This window comes from Rattus norvegicus, chromosome 1, assembly GCF_021556685.1.
Source record: "Rattus norvegicus strain SHRSP/BbbUtx chromosome 1, alternate assembly SHRSP_T2T, whole genome shotgun sequence".
NCBI lineage: Eukaryota > Metazoa > Chordata > Mammalia > Rodentia > Muridae > Rattus > Rattus norvegicus.
This window is the reverse complement of record NC_141534.1, coordinates 195,134,778-195,148,527: the sequence shown is the minus strand read 5'-3', so window position 1 is coordinate 195,148,527 and position 13,750 is coordinate 195,134,778. Positions and strand designations below refer to the sequence as shown.

The following is a 13,750-nucleotide window of genomic DNA, read 5'->3' as shown; positions in this document are numbered from 1 at the left end:
TCCCCTATGAAACTGACAGCAGACATGGAACTGGCTCTCCCAGGCTTGTAGCAGGTTTTATTTCAGATGCAGCACAGGCGGTGATGGCAAGGCCAGGCACAATGCTGGGAAGAGGTTCCCTTCCATCTCTGCCCCGATCTCCAAGTCCAGAGTAGGTAGGTAGGGGTAAAGGGCTGGTTTCTGTGACAAGCAGCATTCTCAGTTGTAGACTTGGCAAGGCAGGGCTAAGATCTGAGTCCCAAGTGGTTGGAATGATAGAAAAAGAAAATCTCCTCCTGGGGAGTCCTACTTCGTGGCTTGCCCAGGGAGAAGGTCCTAGCTCCGTACCAAGGTAACTTCATCCTCTGTGATAGCACTGGAGTCTCCTTCCAGGTCAGTGGCAATGATGGGGAAAGGCCTAGGAGGCTGGTGCTGGAAGAGGGCCGCCCGGTTCTGCTGCTCCCCCTTCTTCACCCAGTGTCCATAGAGCCGGAAGGCACAGTTGTCAATGAGGCGCCGTACTGGCCGCAGTGCATAGGGGTCTCTCAAGAGTGCATTCTTAGTTAGTGGCCGTAAACGGTGACTGCTTAAGGCTACTCGTCCAGCAGCCAGTATTGTCCACACTGCCACCTGGGGAAGGGGACAGTATTAGCCCCAGTAAAACATCCAGCACAGGGAAGAGGGCAAAGGCTGGGTGTAGACTTACCCGGAACCGCTGGCGAGGTGTGAGGTTCCAGGGCTGGCTGCCTTTACAGCGCTCAAAGAAGGGGTGCTGTAGGGCTTGCTCAGCGGTCAAGCGTGCGTTAGGATCCACCTGCAGCAGCTTTGCGATCTAGAGAAACTTTATAGCATGAGGGTCAGATCTTGGGTCTTCCCTAGTATCATTTCATGGCCCCTACTCACCAGGTCTTTGACGGTGTTTGAACGATCATCCCACTCGGGTGAACTAAACTGATATTGGCCTTCCATGATCATGCGTAGCATCAGGATTTGGCGTCGATGCCAGAATGGTGGCGAGCCAGCCAGAAGTGTGAACAGGATTACCCCACAAGCCCAGCTGAAAATGAGACCATGGTCAGACTGCATAGGTAACACGCAAGGAAGTGACACAGAAGGGGAAGGGAGTGCCGAGACTCACAGGTCGACTTCCTTGCCATAGCCTGGGTGGGTTTCATCCATGGAGCATTTAAGGATCTCTGGTGCTAGATATCCCGGAGTCCCACACAGCTCTGGAGAGAGGGCAGAAGACTGAGGGCTGCCGCTAGCAATCACCGCAGAGCCCCAAGCACCAACCCTCTGCTGGAGTTTCTTGATTTCACAAGAACATGAGTGCACCCTTTTTGTTCCTGTGTTTCCTGCTGAGCCTCAGAACAAGGGCTCTGTCCCTAGCTAACCAAAGCTCACGGTGGTCTTCTTAGGAATGGCTTCCCTAGTTTGGGAATGGCTTCACGGTCTGTCTTTTTTTTTTTTTTTTCTTTTCTTTTTCTTTTTTTTTTGGCGCTGGAGACTGAACCCAGGGCCTTGCGCTTGCTAGGCAAGCACTCTACCACTGAGCTAAATCCCCAACCCTTCACGGTCTGTCTTAACGACATCATTTACCGCCCCACCCCACCCCAAGCTGCTCTTTCACCAAAACTACTTGTTTTGCCAACTGTATCAGATGCATAATCTGTATGAAAAGCAAAATCCATTTTTCCAGACAAGATCTCACTGTATAGCCGTGGATGGCTCGGAACTCATTATGTGGAACAGCGTGGCTTCAGACTCAAAAAGTCTGCGGGCCTCTGCTTCCTAAATGCAGGGATTAAAGGAGTGAGCCACCATGCCCAGCACCAACCCGGAATTGCTTAGGCACTGGGGTAGTCCCTGTTTAAACCCTCCCTTAGGGTTTGGTCTGGGTGATCTATGCTGGTTTACACAGCTCGTTCCATTATAGACATGTAAAGACTGTTCCAAAGCAAAGCAAAGCAAAAAACCCTCCACAAAAACCCTTCCTTGATTCTCTCTCAAGGCATCAGGGTTGAATCTAAGTGCCCATGGCTCAGGTTCCTCCATCACTGACACAAATCTGTTTTTAGTTTCTTTTTGCCATTGCAGGTACCTTTTCTTTTCTTTTTTCTTTTCTTTTCTTTTCTTTTCTTTTTGTGATTTCAGAAATTTCAAAGTATTCCATGTTATACTTCCAGGAGAATTTAATAAGCCTAAACTGAAAAAGACTTCGGAGCACAAGTACTTCACTCTAGCACACATCCAGAGTTATATGAGAGGGCCATGAGGTAGATGTGCCTTTCCCAAGCTCATTATCTTCCAGGGAGCAAGCAAGAGGTGAGCATTAGGTCAAGTGGGATACAAAGACAGAAAGCAGGGGCCCCTCCTGGAGTGGAGCTTAGAGTGAAACCTGAGTCACTCAAGTTAAGAAAGGTGAAGCAGGCAGGGCAAAGGTGTTCTAGAAAGGTCTGTGTGGAAGCCACTAGGGAAATACATGACACACAGTATCCTCAAGGCCCCTGGAGCCCACAGTTCAAGTTCAAACTCTGGGCAAGTCATCAAGTCTTCACACCTAAGTCATGAAACAGACACTGGTACTATTTTCTTGTTCTTTTTTTTTTTTCTTTCTTTTTTTCTTTTTTTCGGAGCTGGGGACCGAACCCAGGGCCTTGCGCTTCCTAGGCAAGCGCTCTACCACTGAGCTAAATCCCCAACCCCCGTACTATTTTCTGTTGAGAAGAAATAATACTGTTAGGGAAATAAGCCACAGCGTAGATATCTGGTATGGCATTCGCCCCATGATAAATGCCCACTATGTGTTCGCTACTGGTATATGCCGTATAAAACCACAAAGGACAAGACAGCTTATGAATAGCTCTTGGGACTCCTACATGTGAATTTGCTCAAGGTTTCCCCTCAGCACTAGAAATGTGTACGTGTGCATTCCACACGTGAAGGCTCAAGGCTGTTGTTGACCCATCTTCCTCAATTACTTTCTCCTTGATGGACTTAGGTAAGACCAATCACTTGAGCCCACAGCTCCACTGATTTGGATAATCAACTAGCTTATTCCAAGGGTACCTCCCTCTACCTCATCCATGCTGCCATTTCCACGGTTGCTGGGATCTGAACTCGGGTCTTTAAGCCTGCATGGCAATGCTTTACCCACTGGGCCATTTTCCCAGTCCCAGGAATTTTTCTTGTTACAATGAGTCATACAGGATCCTCAAAACACTGAAGTACCACAGAGAGGTCTTGCTTTATCCACACTTCCTCTAGCCCTACTCTCTCTCTCCTTCCAGAACAAAGCCCAGCTCTAAAGGGCCCTCCTGTGCATCCCTCAGGTTCAACAGTGCTCCCTTCTTCTGGCTTCCTGGGGCCTGGTCCTCTGCATGCATCTCCCTTCTCTAAGGTGAAGAAGTCCACTGAGGTGCACAAAGCCTTTCCATCAAGAGCACTTGGGCAACGAGTATTCACTTTTCTTTTCCTTGGCATCAGGGACTCATTTCTCAACCTGGCCAGGCAACCTCAAGTTTGGGCCTGCTTCCCTCCCTTTTAAGGAATCTGATCTCCTCACCTCGAAGCTTCTCGCCAGGTTCCAAATGGCAGGAGAACCCAAAATCTGAAAGGCGGATCTGCATATTGTCATCTAGGAGGATATTCTCAGGCTTCAGGTCTCGATGTACAATGTTGTTGACATGAAGAAAGTTCACCGCCTCCAGCAGAGACCTCATAATGGACCTGGGTGAGGCAGGCTTCTGTTTCTCCCTGTACCGTTCCCCTGATATCCCAAGGTATTAGGCTCTTAGAGTACCTGGTTTCCTTTTCTGAGAGGGCCACTTTCTCTGTGAGATAGTCAAACAGCTCTCCTTTCCGCATCCTAAGGGGTCAAGGGAGGAGGAGAAGTGGCAGATGTACCCATCTGGAGGCTAAGAAGGTGGTAAGGCCAGTGAGGAGAGACTCCTCTGTGGCCAGCAGGAGCAGGTTGGGAAAAAGCACCCCAGGAGTGAACTTGATTCCACAGTGTGTTGGTGATTGAAATGTCCTTAATGTGTCCCAAAGGAACACTTTTAGTAAGAATAAGCAACTTCTTGTGGTAAGTCACAGGAGGCCTTTCTTATCTGAGAGCAACTACAGCTGCAAAAGACTTTTTAAAGTCAGTATTTCAAATACAGGCCGAAAGCTCAATGACAGTTACAAAAAGGTAGAATAAAAGTCTTTTGGAATTTGCTTATTTTATCACCCTTTAAAATCGAGGTTAGGGCCTGGTGCTGGTGGTGGTGTAAACCTTTAATCCAGCACCCAGGAAGCAGAGGCAGGTGGACCTCTGAGATTTCAAGGTCAGCTTGGTCTACAGAATGAGTTCCAGGACAGCCAGGGCTACACAGAGAAACCCTCTGAAACAAAGAAATTAAAAATAAATAAATAAGGTTGGGGATTTAGCTCAGTGGTAGAGCGCTTGCCTAGCAAGCACAAGGCCCTGGGTTCGATCCCCAGCTCTGAAGAAAAAAAAATAAATAAAAATTAAAAAAAAAAAAATTGAGGTTCCAGCTGGGTGGGGTGGCACACACCTTTAATCCCAGTACTTGGCAAAACGTAGGCAGTCTGATCTTTAAAGACTAGACCAGCCACGGCGACAATGTGAGATTCTGTTTCAATATAAATATATACATAAATAACAAAACGGAGAGTATAATTAAAACTAATCAATACTCAAAATGGACTGTCACTGTCTTGAACTCTGAAGGGACAGGGAACAGACTTTTCCGATTTCCCCTCAGAGTTTTGTGGAGAGCCATTTGATGGCTTCATGAATTTTTTTCTGAATAATTCAAATTAGTCCCTCATTTCTCAAATATGGAGTCCTGATACAGGCCCAGGCTAGCCCTGAATTTGTAATCCTCCTGGCCTCGGCCTCTCGAGTGCTGGGATTGCTGGCATCATGCGTGGCTGAATCGTACTCTGGAATACATTTGCATCCAGTGTGCACTCTATCATGTATCACGTAACATCAGATTCAGATAAATGAGAGAAGAACCAACAGGGGCAGCAGAGCAGTGTGCCAAGTCAGGGACTCCTGAGCGAGGAGGGACTATAAGGACTCTGCTCCGTGCTCAATGTTTGGCACCCAGTCTTCTCCCTCCTCATCATTTATAACCTAGAGGGACTGGGACAGGGACCCCGCTAGTCACTGCGATTCTCCTGGCATTTTGATTGATCTTATCACTCTCGAGGCTTCTGCCTCAGCAATGGCACTTAAGGAAAAGGTCTGTGCCTTGGACTTCCAGGGGAAAGAACAATAGAGAGCCCTTGCGGGAGCAGAGCATGATGCAAACAGTCATCTCCTGCCCATGTGCTGTAACCCTGTAAGCCTGGGACCATACGCGGAGGCAAGGAATGGAGTTCTCAGATGAGCAGGGTGATACTCACAGGTCAAACACCAGGAACATGAAGCTAGAAGACTCGTAGGAATCGATGAGAGTGACTGGGGAAAGAGGCAGAAAGGCAGAGAGAGATGGGAGGAGCAGGTATACACTGCAGGCACATTTCCACCCAAGGGCAGCACTAGGCTAGTATCCTGGAGGGCAGGAGTACCAAGGGGGCTACAGGGACCCAAAGACTGGCTGGGAGGTAGAGAGAGCGAGGAAGAAGAGCTGGAGGAAATTCTAGGGTGTGGGTCATGAACAGGGCCAACAGGGATAGGGGCTGTCAGCCGGCAGGAGCAGGGAATGCAGCCTCACTGATGTGGGGGTGGCCAGCGACCTGGCGAAGGATGTGCATCTCTCGCCGTGTGGCATCCCGCACCTCCTCCAGCTGCTCAAGACTCAGCCGTTCAGCTGACACCTCCATGATCTTCACTGCAAACTCATCACCAGTAGCTCGATGGACACAGCGGCGGACCACAGAGCTCACTCCTCTAGCAGAGTCAAATAAGAGCCAAGTCAGGCCCCCGACACTCCCAATCTCACCCCCTTATCTTTTCATCCCTCTCTTCTTCTTCTCTTTCAGCTCTCCCCCAACCCCCCCCCCCCCCCCCCCGTTTGTTTTCTTCTAGACAGAGGCTCAGTATGTAGCTCTAGCTGTTCTGGAACTCACTATGTAGACCAGGCTAACCTGGAACTCATGGAGCTGCATCTGCCTCTGTTCCTGAGTGCATGTACCACCCACATCCTGTAAGACTGGGTGTTGCTGTGTAGCTCAGGCTGGCTGATCCTGAACTCAAGTGTGCAGCACCACATCTGGCTTCTACATTCCTACTTCTATACAGAATAGAGCCTCTGGGCCATTGTGCTTACCAGACTCATACCAGGACAAGTGCCATGACCACAGACCCTACCCTATCACAGCTTTACAGTGTCCTCAGACATTGTGGGTACCAAGCAGCGAGGTACCATACAAAGCCTACAGGAACTCAGATAGGTGATCTGAGTTGGATCCAGGGTCTTCCTTCCCTGTTTAGGCCCCGAACAAGGCTTTTCAAAAGGTCCCAGAGTTTGCCCTTTGCAGGAGTCGGGAGCTGGAGAGATGGCTCAGTGGTTAAGAGCAATGACTGCTCTTCCAGAGGTCCTGAGTTCAAATCCCAGCAACCACATGGTGGCTCACAACCATCTGTAATGAGATCTGGTGCCCTCTTCTCGTGTGTCTGAAGACAGCTACAGTGTACTCAAATAAATAAATAAATAAATCTTAAAAAAAAAAAAAAAGAAAAAAGAAAGAAACCACCTATTTCTTCATCCAAATCCCAAATTTCCCCTATAACTCTGGGTGTAAGAAAAGCCCAATAAATGTGTACAGTGGAAGCCAGGGCCTCATATGTGCTAGGGAAGCACCCTACCACTAAGCTATGCTCCTGATCTCTAGTCATTCCTCGTCATTAATAAACTTCACTGGGAATCTTATAATTTCATGAAGTACAAAGGCTCAAGTCATCTAGAACAGACTAAATGCTGCCTCCGCCAATCCCGTCTGTCCTCTCCCCCCTTAAGCATCCCACACACCTTTTACTTTAAGGGTGCTCTTTAGAAATTATGCCTTTCTAGTAAGATTCTAGATCATTTCAAGAGGGAATGCAAGTCTGAAGACTCAATTTTTTTTTTTTCTTCTGCTGACAGACCCCAGTCTTGTTCTCTTGAGCTCCTAAAAGGTTAGCCTTGGGCTGGGAGAACGGCTTGGGGGTGATGTGCCTGCTGGGCATGGGTTAACAGAGGAAATACAGGACTGGCTGTAAATGGTAGGACGCTTGCTTAGCATGGACGTCTCTGAGCTCAAACCCAGTCCCCAAGTGTCCCCAGCATAAAGCTGCCAAAATAAACCAACGGAGCCAAGTGTGTTGGCCCAGGCCTGTAACTGGACCACTCAGAAGGCCAAGACAGAGGATTTTGAGTTCCAGGCCAACCTCAGCTGCACAGAGATTCCATCTCAACAATACTAAATATTAATAACAATAAATAAGCTGGGCTTCCCAGGGCTCCACCCTTAGCCCTGAACATTTTCCTTCGGTGTCTTCTGCACCTCTGAGATTTCAACCGCTGAGCCCAGCAGATATTTCCCTGTCAGATACTGTCTTCCTGGACATCTTTCCTCATGGATCATAAAGACATTTCATATCTATCATGACAACTGCATTTTCTATCAAAACTAACTTCTCTCTTTATTTCTGACCTGTTAATGCTATTGATGTTCATACTCCCAAGCGAGACAGTCCCTCTCTCATTCCAAGGTAACCCATTCTTTCTAACCCACTTTGCAGAGAGTCTCAAAATGCCCCCCCCACCCCCACATGCATTCACTACCTTGGCTCAGGCCTTAGCTTTCTTATTTGGATGACTGTAAGAACCACCTTGCTCTCTTCCCAGCTGCTAAGGTTCTCATAACCCATCCACCACAAGGCTTCTCAACTAGCTTCCTAAACACAGATCCCTTGTTACTCACTGTTTAAAAACTTCCCACCTTATCAGTTAACAAGGGCAACTGACTTTCCTCAACGCCCTCCCCATCAAGAACTGGGTTAATACCAGGGTTTCACACGTGCTAAGCAAGTGCTCCACCTACTGTCCCATCTGTCTATTCCATTTTTGGTTCTGGTGACCCTCCCTCCCCCTTTCCCTCACTAGTTGGCCTGGAACTTGCTACATAGACCAGGCTGGCCTCAAACTCACCAGAGTTCCACCTCCCTCTGCCTCCAAGGACTAGGATTAAAGATATTCACCATAAATTCAATCTTATAATTAACTGTTGGATACATCCAAAATTACCACCCTATTAACTAAACGATAAAAGTAAAATACCAACAGGCTTTCTTGTGTTCTGGTTCTTATAATCTTTCTGCCCCCTTTCATAATGTGTGTGCACGAACACACACACGGGTATATAACAATAAAGAAAAAGGCTATCAACTTCAAAGTGGGGTTGTACTGGCTGGCTTTGTGTGCCAACTTGACACAAGCTGGAGTTATCACAGAGAAAGGAGCCTCTCTTGAGGAAATGCCTCCATGAGACCCAGCTGTAAGGCATTTTCTAAATTAGTGATCAAGGGGGGAGGACCCAGCCCATTGTGGGTGGTACCATCCCTGGGCTGGTGGTCTTGGGTTCTATAAGAAAACAAACTGAGCAAGCCAGGAGAAGCAAGCCAGTAAGAAACGTTTCCCCATGGCCTCTTCATCAGCTCCTGTTTGCTGACCTGCTTGAGTTCCAGGCCTGACTGTCTTTGGTGATAAACAGCGGTGTGGAAGTGTAAGCTGAATAAACCCTTTCCTCCCGACTTGCTTCTTGGTCATGATGTTTGTGCAGGAATAGAAACCCTGACTAAAAGACTGAACCCCGGGGTTGGGGATTTGGCTCAGTGGTAGAGCGCTTGCCTAGCAACTGCAAGGCCCTGGGTTCGGTCCCCAGCTCCGAAAAAAAAAAAAAAAAAAGACTGAACCCCCAGTGAACTAGATTGTTGGGGGGAGGGCGGCAATGGGGGGAGGATGGGGAGGGGAACACCCATAAAGAAGGAGAAGGGGAGGGATTAGGGGGATGTTTGCCCGGAAACCGGGAAAGGGAATAACACTCGAAATGTATATAAGAAATACTCAAGTTAATAAAAAAAAAGAATAGATGTGAGAAACATCTATTTTCAATAAAGGGCAAAAAAGAAATGTTTCAAAAATAAATCAATTTGAAAAGAAAAGAAAAGAAAAAAAAAAAAACCAAAAAACCAAAAAAAAAAACCCTGACTAAGCTAGGGGGCATGAGGTAGGGAGAGTAGTGGGGAGGGCTGGAGGGCTGGAGGGAGGGAAAGTGATAATAATTCTATTCCAATTAAGAATATATTTTATGGGGGTTGGGGATTTAGCTCAGAGGAAGAGTGCTTGCCTAGCGAGCGCAAGGCCCTGGGTTCGGTCCCAGCTCCGGAAAAAAAAAGAAAGAAGAAAAAAAAAAAAAGAAGAAGAATATATTTTATGGGGGGAGGAGTTGTGTGAGGGTGTCACTAGAGGGAGTGGAGGTGGGGCTGTGATCGGGATGAAAAAAGTGTAAGTAAAAGGGACAAAACATTTTAAAAAAGAAAAAAAATGGAGAAACAGCATCAAATCCTAATTCTTTCACCATTCACCTGAGGACTACGCTCCAAATGACCTCACTGGGTATCTCAAACTTAGTATTTCCAAAATGAAACTCCTGCTAGTTAGTCTGTGCTTCAGTTAATTGGTGGCTATTTCCCAAATCTTTTATTACTTATGATTGTGTGTGTGTAGAGACCAGAGGACAACTCTATGGAGGCAGTCCTCTCCTTCCACCCTTACTACAGTTCTTAAGCTTGCTCTCTCCTACCTAGTCCCAAATCCTGTAACACGTCAGGCTTTGGACGTGGCTTCTTTCCCCGAGTACACTCTGGGGGTTTGAGTGAGGACGGTCTCCAAAGGCTCACGTGTCTGGGTGCTTGCGCCTTAGTTGGCGGAACTGTTTGGGAAGGGTTAGATGGCATGGCCTTACTACAGGAGGTATGTCACTGGGGATGGGCTCTGAGGCTTCAAAAGCCCAGGGCGGGCAAAGTTTTGCTCTCTGCCAGCTGCGTGTAGGTAAGATGAAAGCTCCCAGGTACTGTTTCAGGGTCAGGCCTATCTGCCGCCATGCTCCCCGCCAGGATGGTCCTGGACTCGCCTTCTGACATTGCAAGCAAGCCCCAATTAAATGCTTTCTCTTTTAAGTTTCCTTGGTCATGGTGTTTTCTCACAGCAATAGAACAGACACTGAGACACAGTCTGTCCCCTGGTGACCCGTATTGAATCCTAGAAGCCTTAAATGTCAATGTGCAACTGTCACAGTATACTGTCTTTGAGCCTTAACTTCTCACCAAAATCCTGGTTCTAACTACTTTACTAACATCTTCGTGTGGTATCTGAATGTGCCTGGCCAAATCGAACGCCACATGCCTGCCTTTCTCAGGCCTCAGAAGCATCTCACAAAGCAGCGCCTGGCAACCTTCCAGCGCATTCTTCATGCTTCTTACGAACTCAGACTGCTTCTCTCCACGCTCCCTGGTAGTTCTTCTAAGTGATCAGGAAATGGCGACATGGCCCAGAAGCCTCAGCCCCTTCCCTCCTCACTGCCCCTTTCTACGCTGACACCCCCAAATTTATGGTTGTTATCCAGCTCTCGGGTTGCAGACTCAAATGCACTCGAAAGTTCTATCAACTTGGCATCTCAAACTTAGTATTTCCAAAATGAAACTCCTGACTGGTTCACTCCATTCCCCAATCTAATCCTTCCTCAAGTCTTCATTTCAGTAAATGGTATTCAAGTGCTCAAATAAAAACCTTAAAAGTTACCCTGTTTTCCCCTTCCCTGTGAGCCGTATCCAGTCTCCTTTGAAACCATTACTTGGACTTGTTTCTCCATCTCTGCAGTCACCACTAGTCTAAGTGCCACCATCGCCAGCCCTTTCCTATCTCTACATAAAGGCCACAAAGAGCTTTTTAAGCTTCTAAGAGTTTTAAGTGCCACTTAAAGTGTCCTAATAGACTCAACACACGTCAAACGCACAGGAGAGTAAAAGCTGGGCTCCACTGTTAACCCAAGTGCAGAGAGCAAGCTCCTGGCTCACAAGTGTACTTCACATCCTGTTACTGGATGTGCCACTCTCAGGACTGGCCGCTACATGGGACTAAGTTCCTCATCAGAGCCTAAAGCCCATCTTACTCCCTTCCCTCCTTGTCTTCCTTACTCTTTCTAGGGTCTAGCCACTGCCTTGAGCCCTGCACTAACTGTCCCCTCTAAATGAAAAGACTCTCCCCCTCTCGCCTTGAGTCTATTCTCACACTCAGCTCAGCTAAAGGCTCAGTTTCTTGGGGCTGAGAATGTAGCTCTGTGGTAAAGCACTGTCTCCCAGGAGGGGGCCCTGAGTTTAATCCCGAGCCCCATAAACAACCAAACAACCCTCCCCCAAACTGTCCCCTCCTGTTATTTTCTCAGAAGTCTCCTAAAGCTTCTTGTCTGTGGAGACCTCATCGATTTAATCCAATTGCCTACTTACTTTTCCCCCTAACGCTTGCATTGGCCCGTATCTTGTTTTCATTATCTGTCTCTGTTGTTAGAATGTAAAGCCCAAGACAGAAACTTTACGGGTTCCTGTCACCCCCTCACCTGGTGTCCTTAGTGCCTAACACAAACAACATGGCCAATACACTATGCTTCTGAAACTAAAACCCATAGAGCGTCTGTGGTGGCGACCGCAGGCAGCAATCCCGGCTCCCCTCCCCAACAGGGTTCTCTGGGTAGCTCTGGCTGTCGTTGAATTTCCCCTGTAAACCAGGTTGGTGTCGAACTCAACAGAGTTCCATCTGCCTCTGCTGGGATCAAAGGCATGCACCACCACCGCCCAGCCCCAAGTATCTTTTGTACAGACTCTTATTTCGATAACTAGATACCTTTGAAATGCTCACGTGCTTCTTTCAGGCACTATAGAGTATGGGTACTTTCTACCCTCCCAGTGTCTGGAGCACAATCGCGTTTGTTGACTATACAGATGAATAGAGGAAAATAGCGGGTTAACTCAGAATACTTGCCTAGTCACTAACTCTTTTCCACGGACCACTTCCTAAACTATCAGCCTTCAGAAGGAAGCCTTATTCCTGTCTGGGAGCCGACTACATTGGACCTACGTATTTTCCTCCTAAGGCTCACCTGCCAATGATGTCCTTGGGGTCATACTTCTGGTAAAACTCTTTGGCCGCAGCCCAGTCTGGGAGTTCATCCTCTGGCCCCACGTCCAACGTCATTCTGAAGGATGTGGGGGCCTGCGAGGAGGAAACGGAGGGCAGTGAGGGCAAGGAGGCCCACAGGTTCTGAGAGGACGCACATCGTGGCTCCCGTGGGCGCAGCACCTGCGGCTGGGGCGCCAGGGTCCTGGGGATTGGGGGTGGGGTAGGGGAAGGATCAGGAACGGGAAGACCACAACGAAGAGTCTAGGGGGAAGGGAGGGAAGCAGGGCAGGGAAGGGGATAGGGAAGGGAGGGAGGGGGGAAAGGTGGCTCGGAAGAAGGGGGAAATGGCACAAGTGCGGGCGGCTGTTACCGCGCAAGCGCACTTGGCGTCCACTGGGAGGGGGACGGGGTCTCGAGCAGGGTGACCCGTGCAGGCCGGGAAAGGGGGAGGTGGGGGAAGGGGAGGGGAGAGAACAGTCTAACCTGCGCAAAGACCCTCCCTCGGCTGCTTGGCTCACGTTTACTCCTTTGCTTTAACCTGTAAGGATCTCACAGCGACCTAAGGCTCTGCCTCCATCATTGCAGCCAATGAACCCTGCTGCTTGCCGATTGGAAAATGGCAGTCCAATAGGAAGCCAGCAGACACTGACTTTGGAGCTAGAAGTCCCCAAAAGCTCTTCACATGAGGAGGAGCCTGGAAAATAGCCAATCAACGGGCAGCATTTGCTTTTCTCTTACGGTGCTGCAGGTCTGTAAAGAGACACGGAAGTTAGGTTACCGGAAATATGTCTCTGCACTACCTCGCGGTGCCCTAGGACAAGGTCCTTTTAGTTTCCTTCTGGAATCTTCACCTTATTTCGGCTCTTTATTATATAGTAAGAGCCCGTTCCAAAATTCCTTTATTGTGGAAACCTGAGTGTAAACAAGTGTGGTTGTGCACGTCTAATCCCAGCACTAGGAGGCGAGGCAGGCAGAGGATTCTGTGAGTTGGAGGCAGGCTGGTCTACAAAGTGAGTTCCAGGACCGGCAGGGCTGTTTATACAGAGAAACTGTGTTTTGAGAAACACAACAAAATAACAAAATGCATATGCATTATTGGCATTTGCTGCCGACTAGAACGTTCAGGATAGTGTCCCTCATCCTGGAGTCACAAACTCCTACTGTATGTATATATATATGTGTGTGTGTGTGTGTGTGTGTGTGTATGTATATGTGTATGTATGTATGTATGTACATATATATAACATATATATATAACATATATATATGTATATACACATTGTGACACACACACACACACACACACACACACACACACACACACACACACACGTCTTGCTCCCAGAAGTCTCCTGCCTGAAATATACAAGGTTGTAAGGTTATGCCTGGAGTAATTCCAAAGCCAGCTAAATCCTAAAACCAAGGCTCTGGAGTAACAGCAACGAAAAAAGAAAAATATTCAAGGTTACATTCTAGCAAATGAGAAAAGATAATTTTTGTTTTTGACAGTGTCTCACTATGTAGCCCTTGTTGGCTAGGAATCAGCTGTGTAGTGAAGGCTGGGACGGAACTCCCAAAAACCAGTCAGTCTGATTCCT

General features: G+C 48.0%; 1 protein-coding gene across 14 annotated transcripts; it reads right to left on the bottom strand.

Moving 5' to 3' along the window:
- Positions 1-31: 31 nt before the first annotated feature.
- On the bottom strand, positions 32-12,752 carry Phkg2 (phosphorylase kinase catalytic subunit gamma 2). Of its 14 annotated transcripts, none has more exons than XR_015643899.1 (10): positions 12,636-12,752; positions 12,133-12,245; positions 5,709-5,884; positions 5,398-5,452; positions 3,782-3,847; positions 3,545-3,708; positions 1,118-1,208; positions 883-1,036; positions 686-820; positions 32-609 (listed from the first exon to the last, which is right to left on the bottom strand). XR_015643899.1 is itself a non-coding variant. In XM_087595862.1 (10 exons), exons 2-10 carry the CDS (start codon positions 12,225-12,227, stop codon positions 316-318), a joined length of 1,221 nt encoding a protein of 406 aa, XP_087451988.1. In that variant the 5' UTR covers positions 12,228-12,245; positions 12,636-12,752; the 3' UTR covers positions 32-315.
- Positions 12,753-13,750: the final 998 nt, after the last annotated feature.

Bases quoted from the DNA above. Each gene is read 5' to 3' on its own strand.
- Phkg2 (XM_087595862.1), bottom strand. From the start codon at position 12,227: ATGACGTTGGACGTGGGGCCAGAGGATGAACTCCCAGACTGGGCTGCG. The intron at 3,848-5,397 runs GTGAGTATCACC...TTGACCCCTTAG, and splicing joins ATGTTCCTGGTGTTTGACCT to GATGCGGAAAGGAGAGCTGT. The intron at 1,037-1,117 runs GTGAGTCTCGGC...TCTCATTTTCAG, and splicing joins TATGGCAAGGAAGTCGACCT to CTGGGCTTGTGGGGTAATCC.